Raw genomic sequence first — 13,798 nt, forward strand, 5'->3', positions numbered from 1 at the left:
GGCTGACCCTGGGGGGGTCCCAGGGGAGTCCTGGGGGTCCCCAGGGGTTGGGGGAGGGGTCCTGGGAGGTTTTGGGGGGTCCAGGTGGGTCCCTGGGGGTCCTGGAGGGTCCCTGTTGGGTTTTTGGGGGTCCTGGGGGTCCCCAGGGGCTGGGGGAGGGGGTCCTGGGGGTCCTCAGGGTGGTCTGGGGGGGGTCCTTGTGAGGTTTTTGGGGGGTCCTGGGGGGTCCCCAGGGGTTGAGGGAGGGATTCTGGGGGGTCCTTAGGGGGTTCTGGGGGTCCCTGTGAGGTTTGGGGGGTTCTGGGGGGTCCCCAGGGGCTGGGGGAGGGGTTCCTGGGGGTCCTTAGGGGGCTCTGGGGGGGTTCTGGGGGGTCCCTATGAGGTTTTGGGGGGGTTCTGGGGGGGGTCCCTGTGAGGATTTTGGGGGTCCTGGGGGTTTTGGGAGTCCCCAGGGGCGGGGGGAGGGGTTTTGGGGGTTCCCCGGGGGTCTCACATGTCCCCCCCCCCCCCCCGCAGTCGAGCGGCGCCGGCGCTTCAACATCAACGACCGGATCAAGGAGCTGGGGACCCTGATCCCCAAAAACAGCGACCCGTGAGCGGGGCCGGGTCCTGCAAGGGGAAACGGGACCCCCGGGTGGGGCCTGGGGGGATTTGGGCATTCAGGGACCCCCATGGCAGGTCCTGGAAGGGATAAGGGCATACAAGGAGCCCCATGGCAGGTCCTGGAAGGGAAATTTGACATTCAGGGGACCCCCAGGGTGGGGCCTGGAGGAGCTCAGGTGTCTGGGGGACCCTCATGGCAGGTCCTGGAAGGGAAATTTGGCATTTAGGGACCCCCAGGGTGGGGGTCTGGGAGAGAATTCCCCCATGGCAGGTCCTGGAAGGGGAAATTTGGCAGCCAAAGATCCCCAAAGTAGGTCCTGGAAGGGATAAGGGCATACAAGGAGCCCCATGGCAGGTCCTGGAAGGGAAATTTGGCTTTTAGGGACCCCCGGGGTGGGGGCCTGGGAGGGGGAATTTGGCAGCCAAAGATCCCCATGGCAGGTCCTGGAAGGGATAAGGCCATACAAGGAACCCCATGGCAGGTCTTGGAAGGGATATTTGGCAGCCAAGGGCGCGCAGAGCAGGTCCTGGAAGGGAAATTTTAGATTTAGGGACCCTCGTGGCAGGTCCTGGAAGGGGAATTTGGCAGCCAGGGACCCCTGGGGTAGGGCTTGGAAGGGGAATTCCCCCCGTGGCAGGTCCTGGAAGGGAAATTTGACATTCAGGGACCCCAGAGTGGGGCCTGGAGGAGCTCAGGTGTCTGGGGACCCCCATGGCAGGTCCTGCAAGGGGAATTCGGCAGCCGGGACCCCTGGGTGGGGCCTGGGGGGGGATTTGGCATTTAGGGACCCCCATGGCAGGTCCCTGGAAGGGATAAGGGCATACAAGGAGCCCCATGGCAGGTCCTGGAAGGGGAAATTTGACATTCAGGGACCCCCAGGGTGGGGGCCTGGAGGAGCTCAGGTGTCTGGGGACCCTCATGGCAGGTCCTGGAAGGGAAATTTGGCATTTAGGGACCCCCAGGGTGGGGCCTGGAGAGAGAATTCCCCCATGGCAGGTCCTGGAAGGGGAAATTTGGCAGCCAAAGATCCCCAAAGTAGGTCCTGGAAGGGATAAGGGCATACAAGGAGCCCCATGGCAGGTCCCTGGAAGGGAGATTTGACATTCAGGGACCCCCAGGGTGGGGCCTGGAGAAGCTCAGGTGGTAATCTGGGGACCCCAATGGCAGGTCCTGGAAGGGAAATTTGACATTTAGGAGACCCAAGGTGGGTCCTGGAAGGGAAATTTTAGATTTAGGGACCCCCAGGATAGGTCCTGGAAGGGAAATTTTAGATTTAGGGACCCCAGGATAGGTCCTGGAAGGGAAATTTGACATTTAGGAGACCCAAGGTGGGTCCTGGAAGGGAAATTTGGCAGCCGGGGACCCCCGGGGGTGGGAATTTGAAATTTTGGGATATTTTGGGGGGTGGTCCCAGGGGTATTTTGGGGGTGGTCCCGGGGTGATCCTGGGGATATTTTGGGGGTGGTCCCAGGGGTATTTTGGGGTGGTCCTGGGGGGTTATTGGGGGTGATCCTGAGGATTTTCGGGGAGTGATCCCTGGGATTTTGGAGGTGGTCCCGGGGGTATTTTGGGGATGACCCAGGCTGATCTTGGGGGTCCCAGGGGTATTCGGGGGTGGTCCCGGGGGTATTTGGGGGGTGGTCCTGGAGGTGTTTGGGGATGGGTCCTGGGGGTATTTTGAGGGTGGTCCCGAGGGTATTTTGGGGAGTGATTCGGGGGTATCTGGGGGTGGTCCGGGCTAACCCCGGGGGTCCCAGGGGTTTTTGGGGGTGGCCCCTGGGATATTTGGGGTGGTCCCGGGGTTATTTTGGGGCTGATCCCGGTGGTATTTTTGGGTGGTCCCAGGGTTATTTTGGGGGGTGGTCCCGGGGTTTTTTGGGGGTGGTCCCGGGGTTATTTGGGGGTGCTCCCGGGGGTCTGTGGGTGCGGGGCTGACGCGGCTCCCGGCAGGGAGATGCGCTGGAACAAGGGCACGATCCTGAAGGCGTCCGTGGATTACATCCGCAAGCTGCAGAAGGAGACGCAGCGAAGCGCGGGAGCTGGAGCTGCAGCAGCAGCGCCTGGAGCAGCAGAACCGCAGCCTGGCGCTGCGCGTGCAGGCACGGGAATGGGAAACGGGATTGGGATTGGGATTGGGGGATTGGGATTGGGATTGGGATTGGGAGCAGCAGAACCGCAGCCTGGCGCTGCGCGTGCAGGTCTGGGATTGTGGATTGGGATTGGGATTGGGATTGGGGATTGGGGACTGGGAATGGGATTGGGGAATGGGGGATTGGGAATGGGAACGGGAGCAGCAGAACCGCAGCCTGGCGCTGCACGTGCAGGCACAGGATTGTGGGATTGGGATTGGGGATTGGGATTGGGATTGGGATTGGGAATGTGGGATTGGGATTGGGAATGGGGGATTGGGAATGGAGCAGCAGAACCGCAGCCTGGCCCTGCGCGTGCAGGTCTGGGATTGTGGGATTGGGATTGGGATTGGGAATGTGCGATTGGGATTGGGAATGTGGGATTGGGAATGTGGGATTGGGATTGGGATTGGGAATGTGGGATTGGGAATGGGGGATTGGGATTGGGATTGGGGAACGGGAATAGGGGATTGGGATTGGGAATGGGGGATTGGGAATGTGGGAACGGGAGCAGCAGAACCGCAGCCTGGCCCTGCACGTGCAGGTCTGGGAACGGGAATGGGATTGGGAATGTGGGAATGTGGGATTGGGAATGTGGGGAATGGGAATGGGAATGGGGGGATTGGGAATGTGGGGAATGGGAGCAGCAGAACCGCAGCCTCACCCTGTGCGTGCAGGTAGAGGATCGGGGAATATGGGATGGGGATTGGGAATGTGGGATAAGGATTGTGGGATTGGGATCGGGAAGTGCAGGATGGAAATGTGGGGAATGCGGAAATGGGGCGGGAATGGGGCGGGATCGGGGTTTGGAATGCAGGATCGGGGCTGGGCCCGGCGGGATCGGGATCGGGAATGGGCGGGGGTCGGGATCGGGAATGCGGAATTGGGGTTGGGAATGCGGGATCGGGGCTGGGCGGGAGCTGGGAGCCTCCCTGGGGGCCAGGGCGGAGTTTTCAGGAATGTTTTGGCTTTGGGGAGGATTTTGGGATGGTCTGGAGAGGAGGGGGGGAGGGGAATCCATGGAATCGGGGGGAGCAGAATCCGGGGAATGTGACGGTCGGGATATTTGGGATTACTCGGCTCACCGAGCCCCCCACATTCCACCCCCAGGAACTGGAGCTCCAAGCCCAAATCCACGGGCTCCCCCTGACCCCCGCCATGGCCGAGGGGGGCTGCGAGGAGCCCTCGGGGGGGGGTCCCCCCTTCCCTGCCGGGGGTCCCCCCACCCCCCCAGTGCCTGCTGGAGCTGCCGCCGGGGCTGGCGCTGCCCCTGGCGCTGGGGGGGGCCCGAGGGGACCCTCGAGGACATCCTGATGGACGATGGGGGGGGGCTGTCCCCGCTCGGGCCCCCCCGGCGCCCTCCTGGCCTCGCCGGGCCCCTCGCGGGCCTCCAGCCCCCGCAGCAGCCTCAGCATGGAGGACGAGCCCTGAGGCCGCCCCGGCAGGAGCCTGGCCCTGGGGGGGATTTTTAGGGACCCCCTCCCCGTTTCTCGGGACCCCCGCCCTCCCGGAGCTGCTCTGGGTGGGCCCCACTGGGCGCCGTTTGAAGAGTCTTAAAGCGGGGTGCGCGCTTTGTGATGAGGGCCCCGCCCCTTTTAGAGGTGTTGCCCTTTTAAGGCGCCCGGTGTGGGGCCCCTCTCTTAAAGGGGCCCGGCCGGGCGTGGCTCGTAGGAAGGGGGGGGGTGAGCCCCCCTCGGTGTGTGGCCCCTTTAAGGCGCTGGCGTCGGGCCCCACCCTGGGCGTGGCCCTTTGAAAGTGTCTGGAAAAGCCCCGCCCCTCCGCGAGGCCACGCCCATTCCCTTGCTCACCCAATCAGGAGGCTCCTGGGGCTGGGCCTCAGGTGAAGCCCCGCCCCCTCTCGCTGTCACTCACATTTACCCCTCCCGCTAACAGACCACGCCACTTTTAGAGACCACGCCCACCGCCCCACTTAAAGGGGCCACACCCGCATTTCCAAGCCCCGCCCCCGATTTTGTACTGGACCCGTGCGTGGAATAAAAACGTTTGGTAACGACGGCGGCGGCCTCGGGTCCCCGTGTCACCCACCCTGTCCCCATCCTTGTCCCCATGGCGTCCCCTGTCCTGTCCCGGCGTCCCCGTGGTGTCCCAGTGTCACCCACCCTGTCCCCATGTCCCCGTGTCCCCAGTGGTGTCCCCACCCTGTCCCCGGTGTCCTTTATCCTGTCCTGACCCCACTCAGTGTCCCCTTGTCCCCATCCCTTCCCTATCATGTCCCCATGTCCCTCCCCGTGTCTCCTGTCCTGTCCCTCTGTCCCCATGGTGTCCCGGTGTCACTCACCTTGGTCCGTGTCCCCATCATGTCCCTGTGTCCCCACCTTGTCCCCTGTCCTGTCCGTGTGTCCCCGTGGTGTCCCCGTGTCACCCACCCTGTCCCATCCTTGTCCCCATGGTGTCCCCCTGTCCTGTCCCGTGTCCCTGTGTCACCCACCCTATCCCTGTGTCCCCACCCCTGTCCCCATCCTTGTCCCCATGTCCCCATGGTGTCCCCCTGTCCTGTCCGTGTGTCCCCGTGGTGTCCCAGTGTCCCCACCCTGTCCCCACGTCCTTTATCCTGTCTTGAGCCCCCCCTCAGTGTCCCCAAAGTCCTGTCCCTCACCCCCCGTGTGTCCCCACCCCTGTCCCATGTCCCCCTGTCCGTGTCTCTGTCCCCACCCCTCCATGTCCCTCTGTCCCCATGTCTGTCCCCCTGTCCGTGTCCCCCTGTCCCCCCCCGGTGACCCGAGCCCCCCAAACCTCCCCATTTCCCCCTCCCCCAGGGGTGGCTCTGTCCTTTAATGTCACATTGGGGGGGGGGGTCTCCCCTTTAATCTCTCATTTGGGGAGGGGTCTCTGATGTCCCATTTGGGGGGGGGGGTCTCTCCTTCAATGTCCCATTTGGGGAGGGGTCTCTCACATTTGGGGAGGAGTCTCTCCTTTAATGTCACATTTGGGGTCTCTCCTTTAATCTCTCATTTGGGGAGGGGTCTCTCCTTCAATGTCCCATTTGGGGAGGGGTCTCTCTGTTAATCTCACATTTGGGCAGGGTCTCTCCCCTTCAATCTCACATTTTGGGCAGGGGTCTCTCCCCTTTAATCTCTCATTTGGGGAGGGGTCTCTGATGTCCCATTTGGGGGGGGGGTCTCTCCTTCAATGTCACATTTGGGGAGGGGTCTCTCCTTTAATGTCACATTTGGGTCTCTCCTTTAATTTCTCATTTGGGGAGGGGTCTCTCATTCACATTTTGGGGAGGAGTCTCTCCCCTTCAATCTCACATTTGGGGAGGGGTCTCTCTGTTAATCTCACATTTGGGGAGGGGTCTCTCCGTTAATGTCACATTTTGGGGGGGGTCTCTCCCCTTCAATCTCACATTTGGGGAGGGGTCTCTCTCCGTTAATGTCCCATTTGGGGAGGGGTCTCTCCCCTTTAATCCCACATTTGGGGAGGGGTCTCTCCCCTTTAATGTCACATTGGGGGGAGGGGTCTCTCTGTTAATCTCACATTTTGGGGAGGGGTCTCTCTCCTTAATGTCCATTTGGGGAGGGGGGTCTCTCTCATTTGGGGAGGGGTCTCTCTCCGTTAATGTCCCATTTTGGGGAGGGGTCTCTCTCCTTTAATGTCTCTCCGCCCGTTACAATCTCGGGGTCCCCACCCCCCTCCCCCCCTCCCCTCCCCCCCTCGGCGTCCATCCGCGGCCCGGGGGGGGGGAGGGGCCCCCCCAAAATCCAGCACGAGGCTCCAGCTGGGGACGAGAAGGAGATCAGTGGGGGAGGGGCGCTGGGGGGACCCCTCCCCCACCCCAAAAATCGGGCAATTCTGGGACCCCCCCCCCCCCAAAATGGGGGGAACCCAAAAATATCCCATCCCCCCCCCAAAAAAATTCATTTGGGTTCGTCCTGGACCCCCCCAAAGGGGGCTTTTGGAAGGGTCGGGACCCCCCAAAAATAAATTGGGGAGGGGTCAAAGGTCACCCCAAAATTCAGAATTTTCTCAAGCACAGAAAACCCCAAAAAAACCCCCAAAAAAACCCAAAAATCCCTGCGGAGAGCTCCTCAAAATGGGGATTTTGGGGCTTTGAGAACCCCCAAACCTTTAAATCCGGGGGGGGGGACCCCAAAAATATTGGGGAGACCCCAAACCTCCCCAGATGGACTTTGGGGGGCTCTGAAACCCCCTAAAACCCCCAAAATCGATTGTGGGGAGCTCAGGGAATTGCGCAAACCCAAAAACGCTCTGGGGGTCACAGGGACTTTTGGGGTACCCCCAGTCACTTTTGGGGTGTCCCTGAACGTTTTGGGGTGTCCCAGGTGGGTTTTGGGGTGTCCTTGGTCACTTCTGGGGTGTCCCCAGCTCAGTTTTTGGGGTTGCCCCCGAACATTTCAGGCTCCATCATCAGTTTCAGGGTCACCCACGATTTCGGGGTGCCCCAGATCAGTTTTGGGGTCCCCCCCAATGATTGTAGGGTCCCCCATCATTTTGGGGTGCCCCAGGACATTTTGGGGTTCCCCACGATTTTGGGGTGCCCCAATCAGTTCTGGGGTCCCCCCTGGTTTTGGGGTTGTGCCCCTCAGTTTTAGGGGTGCCCCGGGTCAGTTCTGGGGGTCCCCCTCAGGTTTTGGGGGTCCCCCGGTTTTGGGGTGCCCCGGGTCAGTTTTGGGGTCCCCCCGGTTTGGGGGTCCCCCCAGTTTTAGGGGAGCCCCAGGGTCTGGGGGGTCCCCCGGTTTGGGGGTCCCCCCGGTTTGGGGGTACCCCCGGGTGTTTGGGGGTGCCCCGGGTCAGTTTGGGGTCAGTTTTGGGGTCAGTTTTGGGGTCGGTTTTGGGGTCGGTTTCGGGGTCAGTGTTGGGGTCAGTTTTGGGGTCAGTTTCGGGGTCCCCCCCGGTTTGGGGGTCCCCCCGGTTTGGGGGTCCCTACCTCAGTTGTCGTAGTTGTCGCGGTACGAGGGCCGACGGGAAGCGCTCGCCGTAACCGCCCTGCCTGTGGGGAGGGGTCAGCACCCCAAAACCGGGACCCCCCCCCCCAAAACCAGGACCCCCCCAAACCCCTGGGAGCCCCCCAAAACCCCAGGGAACCCCCCCCCCCAGTTTTTCAAGTCCTTCCTGGACCCCCAAAAGCTCCCCCAGAAATCCCCCAAGGACCCCCCAAAACCCCCCCTGGACACTCCAAAGACCCCTCAGGTCACCCCCAAAAATCCCCCAGGACCCCTAAAGACCCCCCTGGATCCCCCCCAATCTCTCCCCAGTCCCCCCAAATTCCCCTCCAGTACCCCCAGACCCCTCCCCAGCCCCCAGCCCCCTCCCCAACCCCCCCAAACCCCTCTCCAACCTCACCAAATCCCCCCCATATCACCCCCAGCCCCCCAAAATCCTCCTCAGGCTCCCAAAATCCCCCCAGCCCCCCCAAACCTCTCCCTAAACCCCCCAAATCCCTCCCCAGGACCCCGGGATCCCCCCAGACCCCTCCCCAAACCCCCCAAAATCCCCCCCAAACACCCCAGCCCCCTCCCCAGCCCCCCAAACCCTTCCCTAACCCCCCCAAATCCCTCCTCAGGCTCCCAAAATCCCCCCATAACCCCCTCCCTAACCCCCCCCAAACCCCTTCAAAACCCCCCCAAATCCCTCCTCAAACCCCCCCAAACCCCTCCCCAGCCCCCCCCAAACCCCCCTAGCCCCCTCCCCCGCCCCCCAAATCCCCCCCAAACCCCCCCAGCCCCCTCCCCAAACCCCCCCAGCCCCTCACCGGCCGCCGTAGTCCCGGCCCCCCCCGTAGCCCCCCCGCGCTGCGCCCCTCGTAGCGGCCCGCCGTAGCCTCGGTCGCCTCCTCCTGCGGGGACCCCGGATTTGGGGGAGTTCAGGGAAAAAAATCCATTAAAACCCTCCCTCCCCCACCCCCAAATCCTTCAAAACCCCAAATTCTCCAAAGGTTTTTGCCCACCCCAAACCCCATCTGGGATTTCAGAGCCCCCGACCCCAAAACCCAACATTTTTCAAGCCATTTCTCCCTCCAAATTTCCTCCAAATCTCCCCAAAATTTCCCTCTGACCCCACCCCAAATCCTCCCAGCACCACAAATCCACAAAAGAGCCCCTTAACCCCGACCCTAAAACCCCTGATGACCCCAAAACCCCCTCCCCAAAACTCCCCAAACCCCAAAGACCCAAAACCTCCTCCCCAGCCCCACAAAGCCCTCAAAACCCCCTCCCCAAACCCCCCAGACCCAAAACGCCAGACGCAAAAACCCCAAATTCCTTAAAGACCCCAAACCCCCCCAAACCCCCCTCCTCACCCCATAAACCCCCAAAAGAGCCCTCAAACCCCCAAAACCCCCAAACTCCAAATACCTCAAACCCCCCGAACTCCCCAAAAACCCCAAAGCCCCTCCCCAGCCCCCAAACCGCCCCCCAAATCCCAAAGCCCCCAAAACCCCTCCCCACCCCATAAATGCCCCAAAAGAGCCCCCCAATCTCCTTCCCAGCTCCCCCTAAAACCTCCAAACCCCCTCCCCGCCCCATAAACTCCCCCAAAATCCCCTCCCCAGCCCCCAAAACCCAAACCCGAAACCCCCAAACCCCCTCCCCATCCCACAAACTCCTCCAAGAGCCCCCAAAGCCCCTCCCCAGCCCCCAAACCCCAAAACCCCCAAAACCCCTTCCCGACCCACAAACCCCCAAAAGAGCCCCCCAAGCCCCTCCCCAGCCGCCCCAGCCCCTCCCCAAATTCCCCAAAGCCCCTACCCACCCCATAAACCCCCTCCCCATCTCTTGAAGCCCCCCCAATCCCCCTCCCCACCCCACAAACCCCTAAAAGAGCCCCCCAGTCCCCCAAACCCCCTCCCCAAACCTCAACATCCCTTCCCCACCCCTCAAAGAGCCCCCCATCCCCTCCCCAGCCCCCAAACCCCAAACCCACACCCAAAGCCCCTCCCTACCCCATAAACCCCCAAAGAGTCTCCCAGCCCCCTCCCCAACCCCCAGAGCCCCCAAACCCCCTCCCCAGCCCCCTCCCCATCTCACCTCGGCCGTAGCCCCTGGCCCGGCCCCGGGGGCCCCCCGAAGCCCCCCCCGGGACCCCCCGGGGCGATTTTCCCGGCATGATCCACGCGGATCTGCCGCCCGTCCAGGCACTGCGGGGACGTTCGGGGACGTTCGGGGACGTTTGGGGACAGCCCAGTGCCCCCCCGGGACCCCCCAGCCCCCTCCGAGTGCCCCAAACCCGCTCGGGTCCCAGTTCTGCCCCCAACCCCCCCACCCCCAGGGACCCCAAATGTCCCCCCAGATGTCCCCAAACCCCCCCAGGTGTGTCCCAGGTGTCCCCAGGACTCTCCCAGCGTCCCTCCCAAGTGTCCCCAGCTGTCCCCAAACACCCCCCAGGTGTGCTCAGCTGTCCTCGGGTGTCCCCATCTGTCCCCAGGTCCCTCCTAGGTATCTCAGGTGTTCCCAGGTGTGTCCCCAGGTGTCTCAGCTGTGTCCCCATCTGTCCCCAGATACCCCCAGGTCCCTCCCAGGTGTGTCCCCAGTGCCCCTCAGGTGTCCCCAAGTGTCCCCCCAGGTGTGTCCCCAGGTATCTCAGGTGTGTCCCCAGCTGTGTCCCCAGTGCCCCTCAGGTGTCCCCAGGTGTGTCCCCCAAGTGTCCCCAGCTGTCCCATCTCTACCCAGGTATCTCAGGTGTCCCCAGGTCCCTCCCAGGTGTCCCCAGTGTCCTCAGGTGTGTCCCCAGGTGCCCCCCAGGTGTGTCCCCAGGTATCCCAGGTGTGTCCCAGTGTCCCCAGGTGCCCCCCCAGGTGTGTCCCCAGGTATCTCAGGTGTGTCCCAGTGTCCCCAGGTGCCCCCCAGGTGTGTCCCCAGGTGTCCCCGCTGTCCCCACCTCCCCGTTCATGGCCTGCATGGCGTCGATGGCGTGCTCGGGGTTGCTGAAGGTGACGAAGCCGAAGCCGCGCGAGCGCTGGGTCTCCCTGTCCTTCACCACCACCACTGGGGCGGGGAAAACAACCCAAAATCAGCCCCAAAATAACCCAAAATCAGCCCCAAAACAACCCAAAACAACCCAAAATCAGCCCCAAAACAGCCCCAAATGGCCCCAAATAACCCAAAATCAGCCCCAAAATAGCCCCAAAACAACCCAAAATCAGCCCCAAAACAACCCAAAATAACCCAAAATCGGCCCCAAAACAACCCAAAATCAGCCCCAAAATAACCCAAAATCAGCCCCGAAAACAGCCCCAAATATCCCCAAAACAGCCCAAAAATGGCCCCAAAATAACCCCAAAACCAGCCCCGAAAACAGCCCTAAAATATCCCAAAACAGCCCCAAATAACCCAAACATCCCCAAAATAACCCAAAACTGCCCCAAAACAGTCCGAAAACAACCCCAAAATAACCCCAAAACCAGCCCCAAAAACGGCCCTAAAATATCCCCAAAACAGCCCCAAATAACCCCAAAACCAGCCCCAAAACAGCCCCAAACAGCACCAAAACAGCCTCAAAATACCCCAAAGAAAAACCCCAAACAGCCCCAAAATGGCCCTAAAACCCAAAAACCCCCAAAATAATCTAAAGTAACCCAAAACACCCCAAAACCGAACGCAAAATACACCCAAAACCACCCCCAAAATAACCCCAAAACCGAACCTAAAATATCCCCAAAATATCCCCAAAATAACCCCAAAATATCCCCAAAATATCCCCAAAATATCCCAAAATCAGCCCTGAACCAGCCCCAAAATAACCCCCAAAAAAGCCCCAAAATGGCCCAAAATAACCCCAAAAATCCCCAAGGGAACCCCAAAACAATCCTGGGAGGTTTTGGGTGCCCTGGGGTGGATTTGGGGCACTTTTGGGATATTTTGGGATATTTTAGGGACATTTCAGGGATATTTTAGAGATATTTTGGGGGTATTTTTGGGCATTTTGGGGTATTACTTTCGGGATACTTTTGGGGTATTTTAGGGATCTTTTTGGGGTATTTTTGGTGTATTTTAGGATATTTTAAAGGTATTTTAGGGTATTTTGGGATATTATTTTTGGGATATTTTGGGGGTATTTTTTGGATAATTTTGGGGTAGTTTAGGAATTATCTTAGAAATATATTTGGGATATTTTGGGGTATTTTTGGAATATTTTGGGGGTTATTTTTGCTATATCTCTGAGATGTTTTTGGGATACTCTTGGGTAGTTTTTAAGATATTTTAGGGATGTTGAGAAATATTTTAGGGTACTTTCGGTGTAATTTTGGAAGTTTTTTCCCCTCACCCTCGGAATGGGCCCGAAGGAGCTGAAGTGCTGCCCCAGGGCTGTTTTAGGGATATTTTAGGGCACTTTAAGGATATTTTAGGATATTTAAGTGATATTTAGGGAAGTTTTAGGGTACTTTAGTGATATTTTTTTATATTTTTGGCTGGTTTTGGTGTATTTTTATCTCTCACCCTCGGAGATGGCCCGAAAGAGCGGAAGTGCTGCCCCAGAGATGTTTTAGGGATATTTTTGGGATATTTTGGGATACTTTAAGGACATTTTATGATATTTTAAGATATTTTAATGATATTTTTGGGACATTTTTGGCTGTTTTCGATGTATTTCTCTTCTCACCCTCGGAATGGGCCCGAAGGAGCAGAAGTGCTGCCCCAGGGGTGTTTTAGGGATATTTTAGGGCACTTTAAGGATATTTTATGATATTTAAGTGATATTTAGGGAAGTTTTAGGGTACTTTAATGATATTTTTTTACGTTTTTGGGACATTTTCGGTGTATTTCGCTCTCACCCTCGGAATGGGCCCGAAGGAGCTGAAGTGCTGCCCCAGGGGTGTTTTAGGGATATTTTTGGGATATTTTGGGATACTTTAAGGATATTTTTGGATGTTTTTTGCCATTTTTGGTGTATTTTTATCTCTCACCCTCGGAGATGGGCCCGAAGGAGCTGAAGTGCTGCTCCAGGGGTGTTTTAGGGATATTTTATGATATTTTTGGAATACTTTAAAGATATTTTGGGATATTTTAAGGTACATTAAGGATATTTTGGGATATTTTTGGGATATTTTGGGTGTATTTTATCTCTCACCCTCGGAGATGGGCCCGAAGGAGCTGAAGTGCTGCTCCAGGCCCTGCTCGTCCGTGTCGTAGTTGAGGCCCCCCACGAACAACTTCCCCTCCTCGCCGCCATGCGTGGGGGGGCGGGGCTGGCCGTGACGTCATAGGGCGGGGCCCAGCCCCTGTGATGACGTAATGACCTGCCCACAAAGCGGATTCTGACGTCACAACCCCGCAAAAGACTCCCCCGTGACGCCATAGCCCTCCCGTCTGCCTCGTGCCTGATGACGTCACGCCACAGCGACTCTCCATGACGTCACCCGCCCTCCCACGCGGCCTCCCGTGACGTCACACCCCGAATGACATCACCGCAAACCCCCCCCGCGCCCTCCAGTGACGTCACACCCCCTCAGCGCCCCCCCAATCCCATCAGGTCCTCGCGTCCCCTCCTGCTGACGTCACGCAGCGTCCCCCCGTGACGTCACGGCCGCCCCCACGTGGTTCCCCCCCCTCCGCCCCCCCCCACCCCGGCCACGTGGGCGCCCCCGGAAGTGCCGCTCCCCGCCGCCCGCGCGCGCATGCGCAGAGCCCGCGCGGCCCTCAGGGCGGCGAGGCGGGAAAAGGAGCGGAAAAAGAGTGGGGGGGGAAGGGAAAAGAGCGGCCCGGGAGCAGCGAAAGGCGCGATTATCGCGACAGAAGGAGGGGGAGAAGCGAGAAGAGTCGCGACAGGAGCGGCCCAGCCTCACCCGAGCGGCGCCGGACGGGCCCGGAATGAGGCCGCGCCCGCCCCGCCCCGCCGCTTTTAACCAGCTCCGCCCCCCACGTGACCGCAGCGCCGCCACGCCATTGGCTGCCTGCTTTTGGCCACGCCCCTTGGGCGCGTGGAAGAGGACCATTGTGGCGGGAGGGGGGGAAGGGGAGCGCGTGGAATGGCGGGAAGGCGCGGGGGGAGGGGGGGTCCCCGGGGCTTTTTGGGGTCCCCGGGGGGGTTTTGGGGTCCCCGGAGGGTTTTGGGGTCCCGGGGCTCTCACGGGGCGGTTTTGGGGCGC

General features: G+C 60.1%; 1 protein-coding gene and 1 long non-coding RNA gene across 4 annotated transcripts; one reads left to right on the forward strand and one right to left on the reverse strand.

Annotated features, from left to right (window-relative positions):
• The first annotated feature begins 522 nt into the window (after window positions 1-522).
• Window positions 523-4,713, forward strand: LOC135292376 (uncharacterized). Of its 3 annotated transcripts, none has more exons than XR_010354754.1 (4): window positions 523-958; window positions 1,242-1,322; window positions 1,896-2,703; window positions 3,844-4,713. It is a non-coding gene; the product is annotated as an uncharacterized LOC135292376 (long non-coding RNA). The 3 variants fall into 3 exon arrangements; XR_010354755.1 differs by having other exon boundaries at window positions 523-678; window positions 918-1,322; XR_010354753.1 differs by having other exon boundaries at window positions 523-1,322.
• Window positions 4,714-6,396: 1,683 nt separating this feature from the next.
• Window positions 6,397-13,645, reverse strand: LOC135292374 (RNA-binding protein 3-like). The gene is given in 7 exon segments (XM_064406580.1): window positions 6,397-7,705; window positions 8,468-8,551; window positions 9,741-9,802; window positions 9,804-9,850; window positions 10,591-10,697; window positions 12,781-12,898; window positions 13,496-13,645. Coding segments are annotated over 7 exon segments (630 nt in total). The 3' UTR covers window positions 6,397-7,643.
• Window positions 13,646-13,798: the final 153 nt, after the last annotated feature.

Source organism: Passer domesticus, unplaced genomic scaffold (genome assembly GCF_036417665.1).
Source record: "Passer domesticus isolate bPasDom1 unplaced genomic scaffold, bPasDom1.hap1 HAP1_SCAFFOLD_318, whole genome shotgun sequence".
NCBI classification, from domain to species: Eukaryota; Metazoa; Chordata; class Aves; order Passeriformes; family Passeridae; genus Passer; species Passer domesticus.